At 54.8% G+C, this 20,974-nt stretch overlaps 1 protein-coding gene across 1 annotated transcript; it reads right to left on the bottom strand.

Annotated features, from left to right (window-relative positions):
- Nucleotides 1-280: 280 nt before the first annotated feature.
- On the bottom strand, nucleotides 281-20,725 carry LOC133629311 (acrosin-like). Its single transcript, XM_062019964.1, has 8 exons — nucleotides 20,710-20,725; nucleotides 19,439-19,554; nucleotides 3,033-3,154; nucleotides 2,156-2,356; nucleotides 1,698-1,966; nucleotides 1,047-1,192; nucleotides 634-852; nucleotides 281-358 (listed from the first exon to the last, which is right to left on the bottom strand). The coding sequence occupies exons 1-8, from the start codon at nucleotides 20,723-20,725 to the stop codon at nucleotides 281-283; spliced, it is 1,167 nt and encodes a 388-aa protein (XP_061875948.1).
- Nucleotides 20,726-20,974: the final 249 nt, after the last annotated feature.

Raw genomic sequence — 20,974 nt, 5'->3', positions numbered from 1 at the left:
ATTAAAGATTGGATTCTGCTTTTAGCCCCATGATGACATCCCTGACACCTCCTCCCTGCCCCCTGCCATCCATTAACAGAGACCAGCGAGGAGCCCCCCTCCGCGGCCGAGGGGGCTGAGCCCCCAGGTCCTGGGGCTGGGTGTCCAGCCAGGGCTGGGCTGGTGAGGTGACCCCTTCCTGCAGGGCAGAGGGAGGGGAGCCAGGCTGTGCTGCAGGGACACCAGGAGGCAACGGGGCCTTTTGCTTTTTCTTTTGCATTTAATTTTGATGAACACTGTGTCAGTAACTCTCCACTTCAAAGGTTCCAGTGCACAGGTATTGCTGCACTTCTGCAGCACCGGTGCAGAGGCCAATGAACTGTCAAACACAACAGGAAACTCATATAATCTTACAAAGTCCAACAACACTGTGTCCAAAGACACTGCTACAGCTACAGCTTCTACTGACTACTGCCTAAGCACTACTGCTGAGAACCTCCAGTGAAGGCGAGGGGCAGGACCCAGCCGTGCTCAGAGTCCTGCTGCTTAAGCCACTTTTCCCTGCAGAGACTGCAGGAGCTGCTGGATCCAATTAACGAAATCCAGCAGCTTCTGGAGTGGGAATGAGCAGGACTCAGTCCCTGCTGCTGTTGCCAGGGCTGAGCCTTGTGATGGCCTCTTTGGCCGGGCGAGTGTCGCAGCACTTCCTCCTGAGCGAATCCGTGACTGGACCCAGTTGAAGAAGTGCTGGGTGGAGGTGTAGACCCCAGGCTGCTTTGGTCTGGCACAGCCTTTCCCCCAGCTGGTCAGGCCCACGAGCCAGAAGAAGTTGGCGTGTGGAGCTCTGCAGACGAGCGGGCCCCCGCTGTCACCCTGCAGCACAGGACAGAGGGTGAGGGGGGTGTTGGGGAGCCCCAGCAGTGTGAGGGTGATGCTGGGAAGCCCCAGCAGGGTGAGGGGGGTGTTGAGGAGCCCTAGCAGGGTGAGGGGAGTGTTGGGGAGCCCCGGCAGCCCCACGTGGGCCAGGGCTGCGGGTGCTGCCGGGGCTGGCCCGTGGCTGCTCCTACCTGGCAGGTGTCGATGCCGCCCCGCGGGTAGCCAGCACACAGGTTGTAGCTGCGCACGGCCCCTCCGTACCACTCGCTGCTGTTGCAGAGCTCGACATTGATGAGGCGGACCTTGGCCTCCTGCAGCACGTCGGATGTTTCTGCAGCTGTGAGCATGGCAAAGAATTAGCCCCCAGCAGCTCTGGGCCACTTCCCCTCCCCTGTCTGGGCAGAGCCCTTCCCTGAGCCTTGGCTTTGCACCCCCAAAGAGGCACTCGACCCTTGTCTGATTTTAGGCCATGACTCAGAATCATAGAATCCCAGATGGTGGGGTTGGAAGGGACCTCTAAACATCATCTAGTCTGACCCCTCTGCTCAAGCAGATTCCTCTAGATCAGGTCACACGGGAACGTGTCCAGGAGGGTTTGGAAGACCTCCAAGGAAGGAGCCTCCACGCCCTCCCTGGGCAGCCAGGGCCAGGGCTCCCTCATCTAAAGAGCAAAAAATCATCCCGGGTCCTGCAGCCTTTCCTGACGGGAAAGTCCCCTCAGTATCGCGGCAGCCTGAGGTAGCTCAGGCCCCTGCCTGCAGCCTGAGCCCGGCCCTCGGGCAGCCCGAGCCGTCTCCCCAGGCTCGCCCCAGGCACACAGGCGCTTTCCCGGGGGCACTCACAGCCTTCCGCGGTGTAGCCCCAGCCAGCGACGCGGCAGTCTGTGAGCTGCGACACCACCACGTCGGAGAAGTGAGTCACACACGCCAGCTGCACGTAGTCGCTGCACTGCACGGGCTCGTCCAGCTCCAGCAGGGCGATGTCGTTCTCCAAGGCGCCTTTGCGGTAGCTCTCGTGGATCAGCAGCCGCTTGCTCTTGCGCACTTGGGCCTCGGGGCCCAGCTCAGACAGCCGGGTGGCCCCGATCACCATGCGCCACGTCGGGACGTTCCTGGGGGGCAGATGGGGAGCAGAGGGCTCAGAGGGAGCCCAGCAGTTCCCTGCCTCCAGCTCGCCGAGGGAGAGGCCAGGTGCCCCGCGAGCCCCGGGCTGCAGGAACGGCACCAGCCCAGCCCGTGCCGAGCACGGGACGGGAACTCTGCCAGTGCTGGGGGCACGGCCCTGCCCTGCTCCTACTCACCTGTACTTGTCAAAGCAGTGTCCTGCGGTCAGGACCCACCGGGGATGGATGAGGGAGCCTCCGCAGATGTGCCCGCTGCCCGCTGCCCCGGGAAGCTGGATGCTGACGATCCAGGGCCAGGCTCCCGGGGAGGCATCGCTGCCGCCCACGATGCGCGACAGCCCGTGCTGCTCAGCCAAGGGCCGGGTCCCGCAGCTTCTCCTGTCACCAGAAAGTCACGAGTGTCCTGCTGGAGGGCTGGCTGCTGCTGGGGCTGCAGGGCAGCCGTCTGCCCTCCCCACCGGGCAGCGCACGGACAGCGGGGCCGGGGAACCCTGCGCCCCGGCTTCTGCCTTCGCCCCGCAGACGAGTGGTGCCAGCAGCCCAGCTCCCAGCTCCTGGGGTTTGGGAAGCTGTGGCAGGGCCATGGGGAACCAGTGAAGCCCATCATATCATCGAATCACACAGTCACAGAATGGTGGGGGTTGGAAGGGACCTTTAGAGATCATCCGGTCCAACCCCCCTGCAGAAGCAGCTCCCACCTTGATCAGGTCACACAGGAGGGTCTTGAAGCCCTCCAAGGAAGGAGCCTCCACACCCTCCCTGGGCAGCCTGGGCCAGGGCTCCCTCACCTCACAGAAAAAACTGCTGCCCCAACCTCCTGACACCCACCCTTTAGATGTTTGTAACTATTAAGAAGATGCCCCCTCAGCCTCCTCTTTTCTGCCCAAGCTCCCTCCCAGAGCCACTTACCCACAGCTTTGCACTGAGGCACTCACAGGCCAGCAGCACAGGCCCAGCAGGACCAGGACAATCAGAACTTTCATCACGCTGACAGCACGTGGCAGCTCCAAGAGCCAAGGGCACGTGGCAGCTCCAAGAGCCAAGGGCACGTCACCCCCAGCGCTGTGTCTGATGCCGTAGTGCTGATAGTGCCTGGAAAGCCTCGGCCGGGGCGCTGATGTCACAGAGCTGCTGCTTCCAGGGGGATTCTGTGTGGGGCACCACGAGGGGCCCAAGCTGGGGGGAGGCAGAAGCAGGGGTGGACACCTGAGGTCACACCACGCTCAAAAAGCCCCTTTTCCTCCTCTTTGCTCTTGGTCAAAATTGGTTTGGGAGCAGCATGACTTGTCAGAGAGCCGAGATCTGGGTTGTAGCCGCAACCCCAAATCTCCAGGGTGCTGTTTGGCTGCGCACAAGGGCCAAAGGCCTGTGTGTGTACTGCCTGCAGCAGGGAAATGCCACTTGGCTTTCCCTGGCTCTCGGTACCACCTCCTGTCCTCTCAGGATCCAGCATTTGGTCAGCAGAGAGCCTCAGCAAAGTTGTTTCACCTTAACTGCGGTGGGATGAGGATGAGGCACAGGAGGGGGTCCTGTTCTCAGGGACTTGTAAGGGTTGCTGGGTAGCTGAGTAGTTGTCGTGTGCAGTGTTCAGCGGCTTCACCGCCCCAGAGCTCCTGTAAGTTCAGTCAGTGGTGGCTACAGAGTGATGTCACTTGACTAGCCAGCAGCTATGTTGGGTGACTTGGACCCTGGTCTTTTTGGATTGCAGTGGGAACTCAGGCAGCTGACACAGCCCCTGTATTTACATGCTCACTGACTCACAGCGTCAGTAAGCACCAGGGGACATCCCACTAGGCTCATCCCAAAGCAGCCTCCATTGCTCCTTCCCTTGATGAAAAGCTGAGCCTTCCTTTTCTGGTAAATAAGCCAGTCATTGCACGGTTACTGAGCCCCTCTCACTTGCTGGCAGAATTTGCAAGCCTGGGACCTCGGACTTGCCTGACAGATGTGACAGTTTCCCTGGCTCTCGGTCTAAATGGTCTTCGTGGTGTTCTGAGGAAAAGGAACAAGAGCTCAGTGACACCTCGACGAGCAGGAAGAGCTTATGGTTACATCTTCCTCTGTCAAGTGCCCTCAGCTCAGTCTCTGCTCCCAGGTCTCAAGGGTCACCCCCAGACACAGGTCAGAGTGCCAGAAGCTGCTCTGCTGTCCCTCTGTGCTCTTGACCAAGGTCTTGTCTGCAGAGGCTGAAGGAAAGCAAAGAGGTGGGCAGCTGCTGCTGAGCTCTGATGTTTGGTACCTTACGGTGTGCACAGGTTTCTGAAGGTCTTGCAAGGAGGCCAGTGCTGAGGTGAAAGTGACTTTCCAGCCTAGGCCCCTTTTTGGGCTGAGACAAAGGCGACCATTGCTCTGCATCAGCTTTGCTCCTCATGGATTGTGTTTCCTCTTTCGGCAGGTTCTTGCCCCCGTAGACTGTTTTCCTGGTGGAAAGCCTGACCTGTCTCGCCTGCTCTGCTTGTGTGGACGAGTCACTGAGGCTGCACAAGTGGCCTGCTGAACTGTGACAGGAAGGAGGCTGTTTCAAGGGACATTTTGAGTGCAGCTGGCTCCACATCTCCACCTGGCCCTTGGGATGCCCAGGAAACAAAAACACCAGCACCACCATTTTGCACCCTAAATGTGCACATGAAGAATTCAAGTTCCTTTAGACACAACAGTGTCCAAAGTCTTGGAGTCTCTGAAGTGTGCCAAGGCGTGTCTCCCTTGCCCCAGAGAGATAAACTTCATCAGAAGGAAATCTAGGCTGGAAGAGGTGGTTTTCCAGTGCTCAGTGCTCACTGCACAGGACAGCTGCCACCCAGCTTGCAGAAGAAAGGGCACAGTGCAAAGCAAGCAGAATCAAACTTGACTGTGCTGTATATGAAGGAAACCTAAAATGCAGGTTCTGTGTGCTGAACACAAGAGTGTTCTGTGGGAGGTGGAACTGAAAATGCTGTGTGCCTGTCTGAAGGGAATCCCTTCAGGGCCAGTGTAGGTCGAATTCCCTGCACTAGATCATTGCCACTAGCAAAAGCTTCTCACAGAGACAACTGCCCAGTGCTGCCTCTGTGCCTGGGGGCCCTCAGCAGAAGAGCATTTCTTCTCTGCACAACAGTGTGCTCTGACCACAGATGGGATTTTTAAAGCACAGCAAGTGTCAAGTTCAGCTTTAAGTCTTCCAACCCATCCAAGCAATTTGGGTATTTGGGCGCAATGGGCAGAGGAGCAGGAGAGCCAACTGTTCCTGCTTAGCAGAGGGACGGGGAGTAAGAAACAACAAGGATTGTTCTAACCAATGATGAAACTCAGATAGTTCCAGCAGAATGAGCTGTCTGAGAAGGCTTCCAGGTGGTGTTAACTGAAGTCAAGGAGCTCACAGACGTACAGGAACTGGGGGGGTGCTGGGTTTGCTGATTCTCTGGAATTCTATTGGTAGCAAAACTGAGTGATGGTGTTTCAATGACGCAGCTGCCTGTTCTTTCCTGCTCTTCTCCAGCCCAGTGTTTCCTCACTAACCCAGCATCTGGAAGAGCAAACAATGGGTGCTTTAAAAGTCTCCCTCTCACTGCAGTGGTGACAGGTTTCTGTTGATCTCCTAAGGACTTTACTTTGGCTTTGGTTTGACATTTTGGCCACCTGGACTTGAGAATTCTCCCTCCCTTTTCCACCCCCCTTTTCACATTTGTTGCCTGGGATTCTCCCTTTACAGTTCTTGCTGGACATTTATCCACACTCTGTGCTCTGCACTTGAAACAACCAGCAAATGATTTCCGATGGAACCTGAGGCTCTCTACACCGGCCTGATGCAAAGGCAGTTTGCATCAAAACTCCTCCAAAATCCTTTTTCTCTCTCAGAATTGCACCAAAACCTCATTTTATCCCTCACAACTCCCCCAAACCCCACTTTTTCCCCTCGAAACAATTCCAAAACTCCACTTTTTCCCTCAAGATGGCACTTTTTTACCCAGCACTTCCCAAAAATCCCACTTTTTCCCTCAGAATAGCACCCAAAACCCACTTTTCCTCTGAAAATACCTCCAAAACCTCACTTTTTCACTCAGAACTCCACCAAAACACCACTATTTCCCTCAAAACTGCACCAAAACCCCGCTTCTTCCTCACAAAGTTCCCCAAAACTGCACTTCTCCCCTCAGAACTCCACCAAACCCCACTTTTTCCCCTCAAAACTGCACCAAAACCCCATTTTCCGCCTCAAAACACCACCCAAACTCCACTTTTACCCTCAGAATTTCCACAAAACCCCACTTTTCCCCTCAAAACCCCACAAAAAAAATTGTTTTTTCAAACATCCACCCAAACCCCACTTTTTCCCTTTAAAAATTTACCAAAACCCCACTTTTTCCCTCAAAACTCCACCCAAATCCCACCTTTTCCCCTCAGAATTGCACCAAAACCTCATTTTATCCCACAACTCCACTGCTTTTGGCCCTCAGAAATGTACTCCATCCCCACTTTGCCTCTCAAAACTCTTCCAAACTACACTTTTCCCTGCAAAGATGCACCAAAACCCACTTTTTCTCCTAAAACTCCAACAAAACCTCACTTTTGCTCTCAGAAATAAACAAAAACTCTACTTTTTCCCTCAGAATTGCTCAAAAACACCGCTTTTCCTCTATCAAATTCCACCCAAATCCCAACTGTTTTCCTTTAAAATGCCAAACCTCACCTTTCCCCTCAGATTTGCCCCCACACCTCATGTTATCCCTCAGAAATCCCACAAACCCCCTCCCCCAGCACCCAAACCCCCTCCCTCAGCACCCAGCCCCCCTCCAAAACTCCTTCCCCAGCACCCAAACCCCCTCCCCACCACCCAGGCCCCCTCCCAAACCCCCTCCCTCAGCATCCAAACCCCCTCCCTATCCCCCTCCTCAGCACCCAAATCCCCTCCCAAACTCCCTCCCCAGCACCCAACTCCCCCTCCCCAGCACCCAACCCCCTCCAAAACTCCTTCCTCAGCACCCAAACCCCCTCCCCAGCACCCTGAGCCCTCCCCATCCCCATCCCCCATCCCATCCCCCCCAATACCCCATTAACCCCTTCTGTGCCGCCGCCCTCCCCAGACGTGGACGAGTGTTCGGGCCCCCCCCGCTGCCAGCCCGGCCGCTGCCTCAACACCGCGGGCTCGTTCCGCTGCCTGTGCCCCCCCGGCCTGGCCCCGCCGCTGCCTCCCCCGCGCCTGAGCCGCCCCCCGCCGTATTTATTGTGTAGATCAAGAGATTTAAGGCGGGGGGGGGGGGGGCGGCATTGTGGCCCTCGGGATGATGGCGGGGGGGGACACCTATGTGTGTGTCCCCCCCCTTGGCACCCGCTGTGCTCCCCCCTTCTCAGTGTTGGGGGGTCGCGGGGGGAGGTTTGGGGGACCCCCCACCCCAACACACACTGTTACAGAATAAAGGTTTTGTATAAAATGAGGGGGTTTTGTTTCGCCCCCCCCCGTGAGAAATGGACGGGCCGAGGGGAGGGGCGGGGCCTGGCGCTGAGGGGAAAAGGGGCGGCTTTGGGTCTAAAGGCGGGAAAAAGGGGGTTTTGAGGGGAAAAAGGGGTTTTGGGGTCTTAAGGGATAAAAGAGGGGTTTTGAGAGGAAAAGGGGGGGTTTGAGGGGAAAAATGGAGGCTTTGAGGGGAAAATGGGAGGTTTTGGGGTCTAAAGGGATAAAAGAGGGGTTTTGAGGGGAAAAGGGGGGGTTTGAGGGGAAAAGGGGGGGTTTTGAGGGGAAAATGGGAGGTTTTGGGGTCTAAAGGGATGAAAGAGGGGTTTTGCGGAAAAAGTGAGATTTTGGGGTCTTAACGGATAAAAGGGGGGGTTGAGTCGAAAAGGGGGGTTTTGAAGGGATAAAAGGGGTTTTGAGAAGAAAATGAAAGATATGGGGGTCTAAAGGGATAAAAGAGGGGTTTTGAGGGGAAAAGGAGGGTTCTGAGGGGAAAAATTGAGGTTTTGAGGGGAAAATAGGAGGTTTTGGGGTCTAAAGGGATGCAAGAGGTTTTGAGGGGGAAAAAGGGGGGGGTTGAGGGGAAAAATTGAGGTTTTGAGGGGGAAAAGGGGGGTTTTGGGGTCTTAAGGGATAAAAGGGGGGGTTCAGTCGAAAAGGGGGGTTTTGAGGGGATAAAAGGGGTTTTGAGGAGAAAATGGGAGGTTTTGTGGTCTTAAGGGATAAAAGAGGGGGTTTCAAGGGAAAAAGGGGGGATTGAGGGGAAAAACGGAGGTTTTGAGGGGATAAAGAGGGGTTTAGGGGTCTTAAGAGTTAAAAGAGGAGGTTTTGAGGGGAAAAAAGGGGTTTTAGTAGGGAAAAGGGAGGTTTTGAGTAGAAAAAGGAGAGATTTGGGGATCTTAAGTGTCCTGGTTTAGGCCCATCAGGGAACAAAGACCACGATTAGCCTCCAGTATGGAAGAGGCTGAGAATTGCTCAAGGGCAGGGAGAGCTTAATTGCCGCTGAAGGTTCAGGACAAAGCAGACCAGGCCACTCGGTTTGGGGAAGAAAATAGAGAAACAGTGTAATGCAACATCAACTAAAACATACCCCCAAAAACCCAAAACATAACCAAAATGAAACAACACAGAGCAATACATCAATGAGGAGTCCAACCAGCCTTTTGAAGAACACCTTCTTGCCACCCCTCCCCTCTTCCCGGGCTCAGAGCCCTGATCCCGGGGTTTTTACCTTGTCCCCCCCTGCACGGTCCGGGGGGGCAGGCAGTGGGGGTTTCAGTTAGTCTGTTCCCCATAGCTTCTGCCGTTTGTCCCTCCCCAGGACGGGTGAACTCCACACCAGTCCTCCCTGCGAGTCCGTGGGGTAACTCACACGCATGGCAGCCCTGCACGGGCTGCTCCGATGCCCACTGACTCCAAAGGCTGCAGCTCGTCTCTGCCTCTCGTGTGGGGCTGCTCTGCGGCGTGCAGGCTCTCCAGCACGGCCTGGGCCATGGCCCCTCCCCACACAGTCCCTCTCCCGTCCGGGCTCACTCACACGGAGCTGCTGGGAACTCTCGCTCCTGCCATGGATCTCCAGAGGCTGCAGGGGCACAGCTGCATTCTCGCCACGGCTTGCAGAGGAGTCTCTGGTCTGTTGCTTCTCCTTCCTTCCTCCTTCTCTGGCTGAAGGGTCCGCGTGGTCGCCTCCATCTCCTGTCACTCTTACACCTCCTGCCTCGCATTCCAAATTCCCGTCCCCTAAATAGTGCTGGCAGAGGCGCCAGATTGGCCCAGCCGGGCCGGAGGTGGGTGTGAACCCAGGAGCCGGGGGAGAGTCCGCAAACTCTTTCTCGGGTCTTCACTGCAACCCGCTCCCCCTGTTACTAAGCCAAAAGCTGCTCCTTGCTAAACCAGAACACAAATAAACAAAAACTCTACTTTTCCCTCAGAATTGCTCAAAAACACCGCTTTTCCTCTATCAAATTCCACCCAAATCCCAACTGTTTTCCTGTAAAATGCCACCCAAACCTCACTTTTCCCCTCAGATTTGCCCCCACACCTCATGTTATCCCTCAGAACTCCCACACACCCTCACTTTTCCCCTCCAAATCCCAACAGAAAACAACTTGTTCCTTCAAACCTCCACCCAAACCCCCACTTTGGACCTCAGATAGTTACCAAAACCTTCCTTTTTTTCTCATAACTCCACCCAGACCCCCACACTTTCCCCTCAAGATTTCCCAAAAACCTCACTTTTTCTTTAAACACCCCAACAAAAACACATATTTTCCTTCCAAACTCCACACAAACCCCCACTTTTTCTCTCAGAATTGCTCCAAAACCCCACTTTTCCTCTCAAAACTACACCCAAATCCCAATTGCTTTCCCTCACAATTACCCCAAAATTACCGTCTTTTGATCCCTCAGAACTCCCCCAAAACCCCACTTGGTCCTTCAAAACTCACACAAAACCCCTTTTCTCCTCACATCTTCCCCAAAGGCCCTCTTTTCCCCTCAGAATTACTCCAAAACCTCACTTTTTCCATCCAAACTCCACCTAAACCCCACTTTTGCTCTCAGAAATTTAACAAAACCCTGCTTTTTCCCTCAAAACACCACCCAAATCCCACCTTTTCCTTCAGAAATGCCCCAAAAATCTCATCTTTTCCCTCAAAACTCCACCCAAATGCCACTTTTCTTTCTCAGAAATGTACTCAAACCCCACTTTACAGCCTCAAATCTCCTCCAAAATCCTTGTTTTTCCTCTCAGAATTGCACTAAAACCTCATTTGATCCCTCACAACTCCCCCAAACCCCACTTTTTCCCCTCAAAACGCTTCCAAAACTCCACTTTTTCCCTCAAGATGGCACTTTTTTACCCAGCACTTCCCAAAAATCCCACTTTTTCCCTCAGAATAGCACCCAAGACCCACTTTTCCTCGGAAAATACCTCCAAAACCTCACTTTTTCACTCAGAACTCCACCAAAACACCACTGTTTCCCTCAAAACTGCACCAAAACCCCGCTTCTTCCCCCAGAAGTTCCCCAAAACCGCACCTTTCCCCTCAAAACTCGACCAAAACCCCATTTTCCCCCTCAAAACACCACCCAAACTCCACTTTTACCCTCAGAATTTCCACAAAACCACATTTTCCCCTCAAAACCCCACCAAAACACTTGTTTTTTTCAGAAATCCTCCCATACCCCACTTTTTCCCTCAAAACTCCACCCAAATCCCACCTTTTCCCCTCAGAATTGCACCATAACCTCATTTTATCCCACAACTCCACTGCTTTTGGCCCTCAGAAATGTACTCCATCCCCACTTTTCCCCTCAAAACTCTTCCAAACTACACTTTTCCCTGAAAAATTGCACCAAAACCCACTTTTTCTCCTAAAACTCCAACAAAACCTCACTTTTGCTCTCAGAAATAAACAAAAACTCTACTTTTTCCCTCAGAATTGCTCAAAAACACCGCTTTTCCTCTGTAAAATTCCACCCAAATCCCAACTGTTTTCCTGTAAAATGCCACCCAAACCTCACTTTTCCCCTCAGACATGCCCAAAAACCTCCTTTCATCCCTCACAACTCCACTGAAATCACACTTTTGCTCTCACAATTGCGCCAAAACCTTATTTTATCCCTCAGAACCCCCCCCAAGCCCTACTTTTCTTCTCAAAACTCTACTAAAACCCCACTTTTTGCCACGTAAGAGGCAGGAAGGAAAAACCAGAACAGGGAGCTATCTTCAATCCCACCCATTTGGACTGCTCAGCTCCCACTGAAATAACACATGCCCTCCCTTAACGTATACCACTGCGTATGGGAGCTACAAGAAAGCAGGAAGGCAGACCCCAGCTACAGTAGTAAGTAGGTCCCCATGCAGTCTATCAGCCAGCACGGTGTCACATTTGCAGCTGCTTTCCTGTGGGAGCTATCTCCAATCACACTCACTTTGACTCCTCAACTCCCATTGAAAAAGTACACACTGTCGGTAGAAGTTATATATCTCAATGGGAGATATAGAAAGCACAGAAAGAACCACTTAAAAATCAATGGGTGTAAGGGAACTAAAGAGAAAAAGGGACAAAATGGGGACAGAGACTAAAAGGGATGTGGAAAGAGAAGAAGAGAAGGGAACGAGGAAAGGCAAGGGAAAAAGGAAACAAATAGGGCAGCAAATGGATGAAAAGCAACAGACAAAATGAAAAGCAATTAAGGGAACGAGGGGAAAGTTGAAAATGAGCGTCAGGGAACCACTATGGACGTGCAGAATGGACATCTAATATACTTTGGCAAAGACATTGGAGGCAAAAAACCATCAGCATGTCAAGAATTGTTGTGCTCATAGTGGGGTCAGCACAAAGGACACGGGCAGCGAGTCAGAAGGAAACAGGCTGATTGATACTGACATCTAAAGCGTGAGCATACACTACACTCCATCCACCAACTGCATCCAGTCATGGACAGTAACTAAGGAAGAGACATCGGCAGGTGCCTGAGTTCTCATCACCCAGACCCGCCGTGGCTGGGGAGCCCCAGTGCAGCCAGGACTTGCAGAACCTGTTGCTGCAACTGGGGAGTCCCACGCAGCGCATCCACTCGTAGGGGAGGTCTCCAAGAAGGTCCAGCTCTTCTCTTCTCGAATCAACAACGTCACATCACTCCCAAAGCGGGAACAGCTGGTTGCACACTGCATTGAGATCCCCCCCGGAGCCTGGCCAGGGATCAGGGAGGAACCAAGGGAGTTTCTTTCCCTGTTCGGCTCTGATCATGTATTTTCACGCCAGGCCAGACACCTGGTTTCATGACCTCGACAGTTGCCTCCAAACAAGCAAAGGAATCTCGTGGCATCTCTCTTCACTAATGACTCTATTCTGTCTGGCTACGTCTGTCACTAATCATCACACGTATTTCACTGATAATCAGACACTCACTTCATCTCCTATTTGGCTGTGAGGTTCATTAGAGGTCAGCTTGAGTTTGGGGCCTGCTGCTCAGGCCTCAGCACTTCAGTTGGTCTTTTGACCTACAGGTGAACTCTCAGAACATTTCTTTTCCTTTGTTGGCCACATAAAACATGAAATGAGACACGGAACAGAGATTAGAACAGTGGCTGCAAAGCCACCAGGCATTGCCAGCCTGGGCCCACGGTCCTGTTCCATCCCGCCCTGGGCTCAAGATGTTGATCCATCATTTGGGTTGCAGCGGCCAAGCCAGCCAGGTGCCTTCTGAGGCACAGCCAATAGCTCCTCATAGTATGTGATGAGCAGCTCTGACATCCACATTTGCTAACAGGAATCCACAAGTGATGACAAAGCATCTGCTTGATGTGGCCTGAGCAGAGCCGGGCCAAATACCAAGCCGAGGTTGCTGCCTGACGTGCTTTTCCTCATAGTCCTGCATAAATAGGGAAAAAACCCCAAATCCCCAGGAGAAGGGGAAGCCCGAAACCCCCGCAGCACCTGCGGCTGCTGACCCTGCCTGGCACCGCTCTGTGAAACTGTCACCCTGTTGCCTTGGGCTGCAGCAGAACAAGCCTGTCCTTCCTTCAGATTGCTGGCATTTCTATCTCAGGCATGAAAGAGCCCATTGGTGTGGACCCTGGAGTTAGAAAGAGGCAGGAGACAGCTCATCCCTGCTTCCTTCACCTTGCTGGGCTTCTAACGTGGCAACAGGCAACGCTGAGTTAGTGGTGTGGACTTTCAATGCTCATCCATCTCAGAGCTGGACACAGCAACAAGATGTTCTTTTAAGCAATTGTGTTGCTGTTACCATCCAAAGCATTCGCTGAATCCCAGAATGGCAGGAGTTGGGAGGCACCTCTGGAGAGCACCTAGAGGTGGAGGCCATCCACTGCTCTCCCCTCATCTACCCAGCCAGCCATGCCATGGTAGAAGGCCATCACCTTGGTTACACCTGGTACCTCTCTCTGTGCAAGAGTAAAAGTCACAGCTGCTGTGAAACTGGTGTTCTTCTCTGGGACCTGACACCAGTGCTCTTTGCACAACTGCTGAGCTGCCTCAAACTGCCACAGCCACATGAGAAATAAAACAGTGGAACTGCCAACCTGGAGAGACAGGGCTGGGGAATGAAACAGGGGAGCTGCCAACCTGGAGAGACAGGGCTGGGGAATGAAACAGTGGGGCTGCCAACCTGGAGAGACAGGGGTGGGGAATGAAACAGTGGAGCTGCCAACCTGGAGACACAGCTGCATTTGAGCCTTTTCCATTTGGTGAGCACTGGTCAGTTCTGGGGAAAAGACAAAGACAAGACACAAGACTTTGCTCAGAGAATTGCGAGGTCCAAGAGCACAGACATCGTGAGCAAAGAGCAATTTGGGATGCAGTCTCAGGGCATGGAGATTGAGTAGGAAACCAATAGCAATATCTCCTGTGACCTTGGTCAGTTGTTGGGAGGATCAAGTCTTCTGACCTAAATTTAGCCATGCCATGCTGGATCCCATCTGTGCCTACAGGAGAAGGGAAGAGACTGTTCTCAACTCATGGGATGCTCTGGCCTGTGTCTCTGATGGACAGAGCACAGAGCTAAGCAACAGGGCTGACTTTGGGGAAAGGGCTGGAAGAACCTACTGGAGCTCTTTGAAAGTCAGGGACTCGTCCTTATGTGAAAAAAACCCAAAGGAGACTGTGCAGAGAGCTGTTAAATGTCAGCTCCAGCACGTGGAGAGACACGTCTTTAGTTACTGAACCCACAGGCAAGAACCAGCTCTGTCTGCAGCATCAAATCCCGCGGAGCCATTGGAATACAGACCCGAGGGAACGGTGCTGAGGGGCAGGTTTGGGATCCCAAAGCCGCAGAGCTGAGGTGCTGAGGGCCACGGTCAGTGGTGGCCGTGGCAGGGTGAGGGCAGGGCTTGGACTCCAGCAGAGCCCCGTCGGCAAACGCCCGGGCGAGGAGCAGCCCCAGGCGGCCGCGGGGCCGGGGCTGAGGGGACGCTTTGTCACTCGGGGCTGCGGCCGCACACTCACCCAGCCCCCGCCTCTGCCGCCCGGCCCCGCTCCCAGTCTGCCCCGGGAAAGGGACACAAGCGGGGCAGAGACTGGCACCGTCACACACGGACACCAAAGGATGGGGTCAACAGAAGATTCTAGAAGCCCCTGTGATGCTGGAAGGAAGGAAAACACTGGAAAGCAGCAAACGGATCCAAATGGGCTCAGAAAGAACAACGACAAACCAAAGGGTGTCGGGGAACTGGAGAAAAAGGGATGAAATGAGGACAGAAACCATGGGCACAGCAAGAATTGTTCTGCTGGGAGCGGGGCCAGCACAAAGCACACAGGCACCGAGTCAAAAGGAAACAGGGGCAGTTTTATTGACAACTAAAGCACTAAGAGAACCAGCGAAATAACACAACAAACGGAGCCCAGCGGCAGCGTGAGGAAGGCAGAGCCCCTCACTTGAACTCCAGTTACCCAGAGAAAATACATTCAAAACAATACCTAGAAAATACATGAAGGAAAGGACACGAGCAAACAGCAGTTATCACTGTCCACACCCGCTGTCCCTGCTGGCATCTGAGGCTCTCCTGATTCGCCATCCTCCCATGCACCCACACTCTGGAAATGCAGCTGTACGTTGGGTTTCCCCAGTTGCTTGTAACAAGAACTTTGATGTAAGGAAAAGCTCTGGGGAGCGGCGTGTTCTGTGAAGAGAGACAAGGAAATGCAGGCGTTCAGAGCAACAGTGCAGCCATATCTCCCCCTGCCAGCCCCGCTCCTGCTCAGGGATCAGGCTCCCCAAAGCAGCTGGGCATCCTCTGCACGCCGGCCCCGCTGGGGCTGCGCCTCCTTCCCTCGGCCCTTTGCCTCTGCTGCTTGTTCTGTGCTGACAGAGAGGCCCAGGAGGGGCTCTGACGTGTAGGGCAGCTGCTGGGCAGCCCCACCAAGCTCCCGCTGTCCCCTGGGCTCGCCTTCCCCTGCAGCCTGAGGGCAGGGGACAGAAGGGGCTGTGCTGGGAGGAGAGGACACTGTCCCACCCGCCACAGGCCACAGGACGCAGCGCTGGTGCTGCCCGAGGGCTTTTGGCACTGGGCACCCCTCTTTCTGCAGGGCACAAAGGCCTTGTGCAGTGTCTGTGTGTGCAGCTGGCTCTGCTGAAGGCAGTGGCTGCAGCCAGAGATCTCTCAGAGCTTGTGCTCCCACCTGCCCGATCCTGCCCGTGTTCTGCTTTTGCTGCCACCACCACACGCTGCTCAGCTCTCACAACCCCACCAGGTCTCTCTCAAAGCGAGCCAGTGCCCAGGGAGACAGCATTCACACGCTGCCTGCTGTGCACTTGCAGGCAAACCCTTTTTGCTCCATGGCATCTCTCCCCCGTGCACAGGCCGTGCCTTCAGAGGGAAGGGCTGAACGGCCTCTTTTGCCACGTCGTACGTGAGGGTCCCAAGCTGAGTTTCCTCTTTTCCCGACGCCTCCAGTCCCTCGGGGCAAAGCACAAGGAGAACAGCTCAGATTCATGTCAACAAAGAGGCAACGTGCAGAATCACAGAACCAGAGCATCTCAAGGCTTGGGAGGGACCTGGAAAGCTCATCCAGTGCTACCCCCCTGCCAGAGCACGACTCCCTAGAGTAGGTCACACAGGAACTCGTCCAGCTGGGTTGGAATGTCTCCAGAGAAAGAGACTCCACAGCCCATCTGGGCAGCCCCTTGCAGTGCTCCCTCACCTCAGCAGGGAACAAATTCCTCCTTCTGTTTCTTTGGAACCTCTTCCGTTCCAGTTTGTCCCTATTGCCCCTTGTCCTGTCATTGGCCATCCCTGAGCACAGCCTGGCTCCATCCTCCTGACACCCACCCTTGATGCCTTTGTAACATGAATGAGGTCACCTCTCAGTCTCCCCTCCTCCAAGCTACAGAGCCCCAGCTCCCTCAGCCTTTCAGCACAAGAGAAATGCTCCACTCCATCATCTCTGTGGCCCTGTGCTGAACTCTCTCCAGCAGCTCCCTGTCCTTGCACTGAGGGGCCCACAACTGGACACACTGTTCCAGATGTGGTCTCACGAGGGCAGAGGAAAGGGGGAGCAGAACCTCTCTCCACCTGCTCACCACAGTCCTTCTAATCCAGCCCAGGATGCCATTGGCCTTCTGGGCCACGAAAGCACATTGCTGGCTCATGCTCATCCTGCTGCCCACCAAGACCCCCAGGTCCCTTTCCCCTACACTGCTCTCACAGTTCATTTCCCAACCTGTGCTGGTACATGGGGTTGTTCTCTCCCAGGTGCAAGACTCCACACTTGCCCTTGTTGAACTTCCTTAGGTTTCTCTCTGCCCATTCTCAGCCTGTCCACGTCTGGTTGGATGGCAGCACAGCCTCTGGGGTGGCAGCCACCGCCCCAGTTCAGTATCAGCAGCAAACTTGCTGGCAGTGCCTCTGTTCCCACAGCAAGGTCACTAATGAATAGATTGAACAGTACCGGGCCCAGCACCGACCCCTGAGAGACTCCACTAGACACAGGCCTCCAGCTGCACCCTGCCCCATTGGTCACCACTCTGCCTTCAGCCACTTTACACTCTACCTCATGGTCTGATCATCCAGCCCACACTGCCTCAGTTTTGCTGCCAGGATGCTGTGGGAGAAGGTGCCAGATGCTTGACTGAAACCCAGATAAACCACATCTGCTGCACTGCCACCATCTATCCACCTGCTTACACCTTCAGCAAAGGCTCTCAGGTTGGTCACACGACTCCCCCTTGGTCAAGCCACGCTGATTGCTCCCAATGACCCTCTTGTCCTTTAACTGCCTGGAGACAGCGCCCAGGAGAAGTTGTTCCATCCTTCCCAGGGATGGAGCTGAGGCTGAGTGCTCTGGAGTTTCTCAGCTCCTCCTTCTTACCCTTGTTGCAGACTGGAGTGACATTTGCTCTCCTCCAGCCCTCAGGCACCTCTCCTGCCCTCCATGAATTACTGAAGAGGATGGAGGGTGGTTCAGCAATGACTGCCTCCAGCTCCCTCAGCACCCGTGGGTGCATCCCATCGGGGCCCATGGATTGATGCACATCCAGACTGCTCAGCTGATCCTGATCCCAGTCCTCAGCAACCAAACACAACTCCTCCTTCAACCTGACTTCCTCTGGAGTCTGGGGCTCCTGAGGGCAGTCTCCAGCAATATACACAGAGGCAATGGAGGCATTCAGGAACTCTGCCTTCTCTGTCTCCTCTGTCACAAGGGCACTCACCTCGTTCAGCACTGGGCCTACATTGCCTCTGGTGTTAGTTCTACCTGCAGTGTATTTGAAGAAGCCCTTCTTGTTGTCCTTGTCCTCCCTTGCAAGGTACAACTCCAATGAGGCTTTAGCTTTCCTACTTGCCTCCCTACATCTTCTGACAACAGCCTTACATTCATCCCAAGTGGCCATCCCTTCCTTCCATCATCTCTAGACTCTCTCCTTCCACTTGAGTTTGCCCAACAGTTCCCTGCTGAACCATGTGGGTCTCCTGGCTCCCTTCCTGGACTTCCTACCCGCTGCATGCTCTAATCCTCAGCCTGGAAAAAGGGACCTTTGAATACAGACCAACTCTCTTGGGCCTCTTTGTCCTCTAATACCCTGTCCCACAAGATGTCCCCTAGCAATTGCTTGAAAAGGCCAAAGTTGGCCCTGCTAAAGCCCAGGGCTGTGATCCTGCTTGGTATTCTGTTCCTACCACACCAGATCCTGAACTCCACCATCTCATGGCTGCTGCAGCCAAGGCTGCTCTCGACCTCCACCACTTCCACCAGACCCTGCTTGCTCATGAGCACAAGATCCACTAGTGCTCCTCTCCTAGTTGGCACATCCACCACCTGCGTCAAGAAGTGATCATCCATGCACTGAAGGCATCTCCTAGACTGGAAGTGGCAGCCATGTAGGTCTGCCAGCAGGTGTCTGGGTAGTAGGATGTGCTGCACCAGCCCTGCTACCCACCCGCCCTCTCCTGGCCAATAGCCACAGCCTACTGCTGGCTGGGGAGGAGCTCAGTCTCTGCCTTGAGCTTTGGTCAAGAACCCTGAGGGGCTTTGGCCAGAATAAGTCTTGAAAGGTTGAAAGCTCTCGAGCCCCTGAAGCACCTGGCTAGGGCACTGCAGTGCTCAGCAGAGAGCAGGGCAGCAGCCTCAGAGGGGCACAAAAGCAAGCGAGTCCCTGCCACGTCCCCCCAGGGCCAGATGCAGCCAGAAGCACCCAGCACACACTTACATAGACAGCCACGTCTCTGGGAGCACTGCTGACAGCCACGGACAAGGAGCCTTCCTCAGGGACGTGCTGCAGAGCCACGGCACTCAGCTGGACTCGTGCTGGCAGCCTGATGACAACCTGGCCAGAATGCCCTGGGAAACACCAGCGCCTGCCCCGGGAGACATCCGTCTGCAAAGCAGCACAGGACAGCACTGAGACAGAAGCGAGTGCTGGGGCCAGCGCCGCTGCTCCTCTGGCCTGGAGCACAGGCGCCGTGTGCCTGGGGCTCTGCTCCAGCTGCAGGAGGAGGCACTGCCATGGCCTTGTGTGGAGCTGCTTTTTGCTTGGCAACAGGGGAAGGGAACTGCAGCGCTGTCCCTGTAAGCAGCTCTCAGAACATGCCCTGGATCTGAGCTGGATCCACCTCCAGCCCGGCCAGGCCAAGCTGGTGCCTCTGCCATCACTACTGAAGAAGCGAAATCTAAGCCAGAAGAGGAGGTGGTACAAAATGGAGCAGAGCATGGGGATCCCAGTCAGAGAAGGAGGAAGGAAAGAGCAGCACTGGACCACAGACCCCTCTGTAGCCCGTGGTGAGAGAGCAGCTGTGTCCCTGTAAGCCGTGGAGAGCAATGGCAGGGCGGAGAGGCACCAGCAGCTCTGGGTCAGTGCACTGGTAGGGAAGAGGGTGGCAGCGGGGTCACAGCAGGGCCCCTCAGTCCTGCTCCGCTCCCTTCCTGAGGGAAACTGCTGGTTTCTAGCAAGCCCTGCCCTGTCTTGGAGCTCTGGTTTCAGGAACCTGACCAACGCTGTGGGCTTCCACAGGAGCAGTGGCAGGCAGGCAGGCAGGCAAGCAGCACTGATGGTTTCTGCTACAGTACCTGCAGGATGGTATCAGGCCCATCCTCAGGGTACCTTCTGCTCAGAACAATGTTGAAGATGCAATTCCAGCTGCACCTGTAGGTCTTGGAAGTTCTTGTCAGGTCAATGGTGGCACCTGTGAGGAAGGGAGAGCAGATGACTGCAAGAGCCACAGATCAGGAGGCCTCGGTGCCCCGAGATCAGCTGAGCAGCTCCAAGCCTGTCACTCCTGTCCCTGTGGCAGGACAAGGGCTGAGGGTGCTGGGAGACAGCAGGCACCCATGTGGGTGTCAGCAGAGCAAGGCTGAGGGCCTGCTGCACCGGCAGCAAAGATGACCCAGCCAGTCTCCTTCCAACTGCCATGGAGAGGAGCAGAGTCCCTCCATCAGCACAGGAACGTGTGTGGGGGCAGCAGCAGGGGCACACACGGGCTGAGGGCAGGAGCGGGAGGCTCTCTGAGAGCCACGCTGCCACAGCCTTCCTCTTGGGCTGCAGTGAGCGTGGCAGCTCCCCCACTTTGGAGCAGTGCCTGGAGCACAGTCTCCTTGGGGCTTGCTGCACACAGGCACGGGGCAAAGAGATGGGGCTGCCTGTGTCCTTACCCAAGCTTTTCAGGGCCCAGTTAGACTTGATCTTTCATACTAGAAAATGCTGTGGGACCTGGGGCTGTTTAGTCTGGAGCAGAGGAGACTGAGGGGAGATCTTGTTAATAGATACAAATATCTAAAGGGTGGGTGTCAGGAGGTTGGGGCAGCACTTTTTTCGATGGTATCTAGCCACAGGACAAGGGGTGATGGGATGAAGCTGAAACACAAAAAAGTTCCACTTAACCATAAGAAAAATGTCTTTCAGTGTGAGGTGAGGGAGCCCTGGCCCAGGCTGCCCCGGGATGGTGTCGAGGCTCCTTCCCTGGAGCTCTTCAAGACACATGTGGGACATGTTCCTGTGTGACCTGATCTAGGTGGGACCTGCTTCTGCATGGGGGTTGGACTGGATGATCTCTAAAGGTCCCTTCCCAACCCCCACCATTCTGTGATTCTATGTGCAGAGCACTGGGCAATGGGGCATGGGAACAGTGGGATAAAGATGTAGCAGAAGCCACTTGGGTGGTTAACAGCAGAGGTTCAACGGACCATCCTGGTCCTGCCCAAACAAAACCCCTGCACACTGTGGGAGGAGAAGAGGTCCCTGGAGTGCACCCAGGGCAGTGGCTGAGGAAGGCAGGATGGGCTGCACCTTGTAGGAAGGGCTCCTGGAGCCTTGCTTCAGGATGGGTTTCCCACGCACTCACAGCCTCCTTCAGGCATCCACCCGCTCCAGCGTGGGCTCCTCCATGGGCTGGGAGTGGCTCTCTGCTCCACCAGGCACCTCTCTGGGCTGCAGGGACACAGATGCCTGAGGTGAAGCACAGAGAGATGCAAAGTACTGACAAGAAACACCAAGCGTGAAAGCTCCTTTGTTTTTTCACGCATGCCAAAGAGATTTGCATTCTCATGTAGGCACCTGGAGTGGAAGCACGTGCACAGATGAGCTGCAAAGCTGTGCACAAGCAGAAA

Source organism: Colius striatus, unplaced genomic scaffold, assembly GCF_028858725.1.
Source record: "Colius striatus isolate bColStr4 unplaced genomic scaffold, bColStr4.1.hap1 scaffold_38, whole genome shotgun sequence".
NCBI lineage: Eukaryota > Metazoa > Chordata > Aves > Coliiformes > Coliidae > Colius > Colius striatus.
The sequence above is the reverse complement of the archived record's forward strand: the minus strand, read 5'-3'. Positions and strand labels throughout refer to the sequence as shown.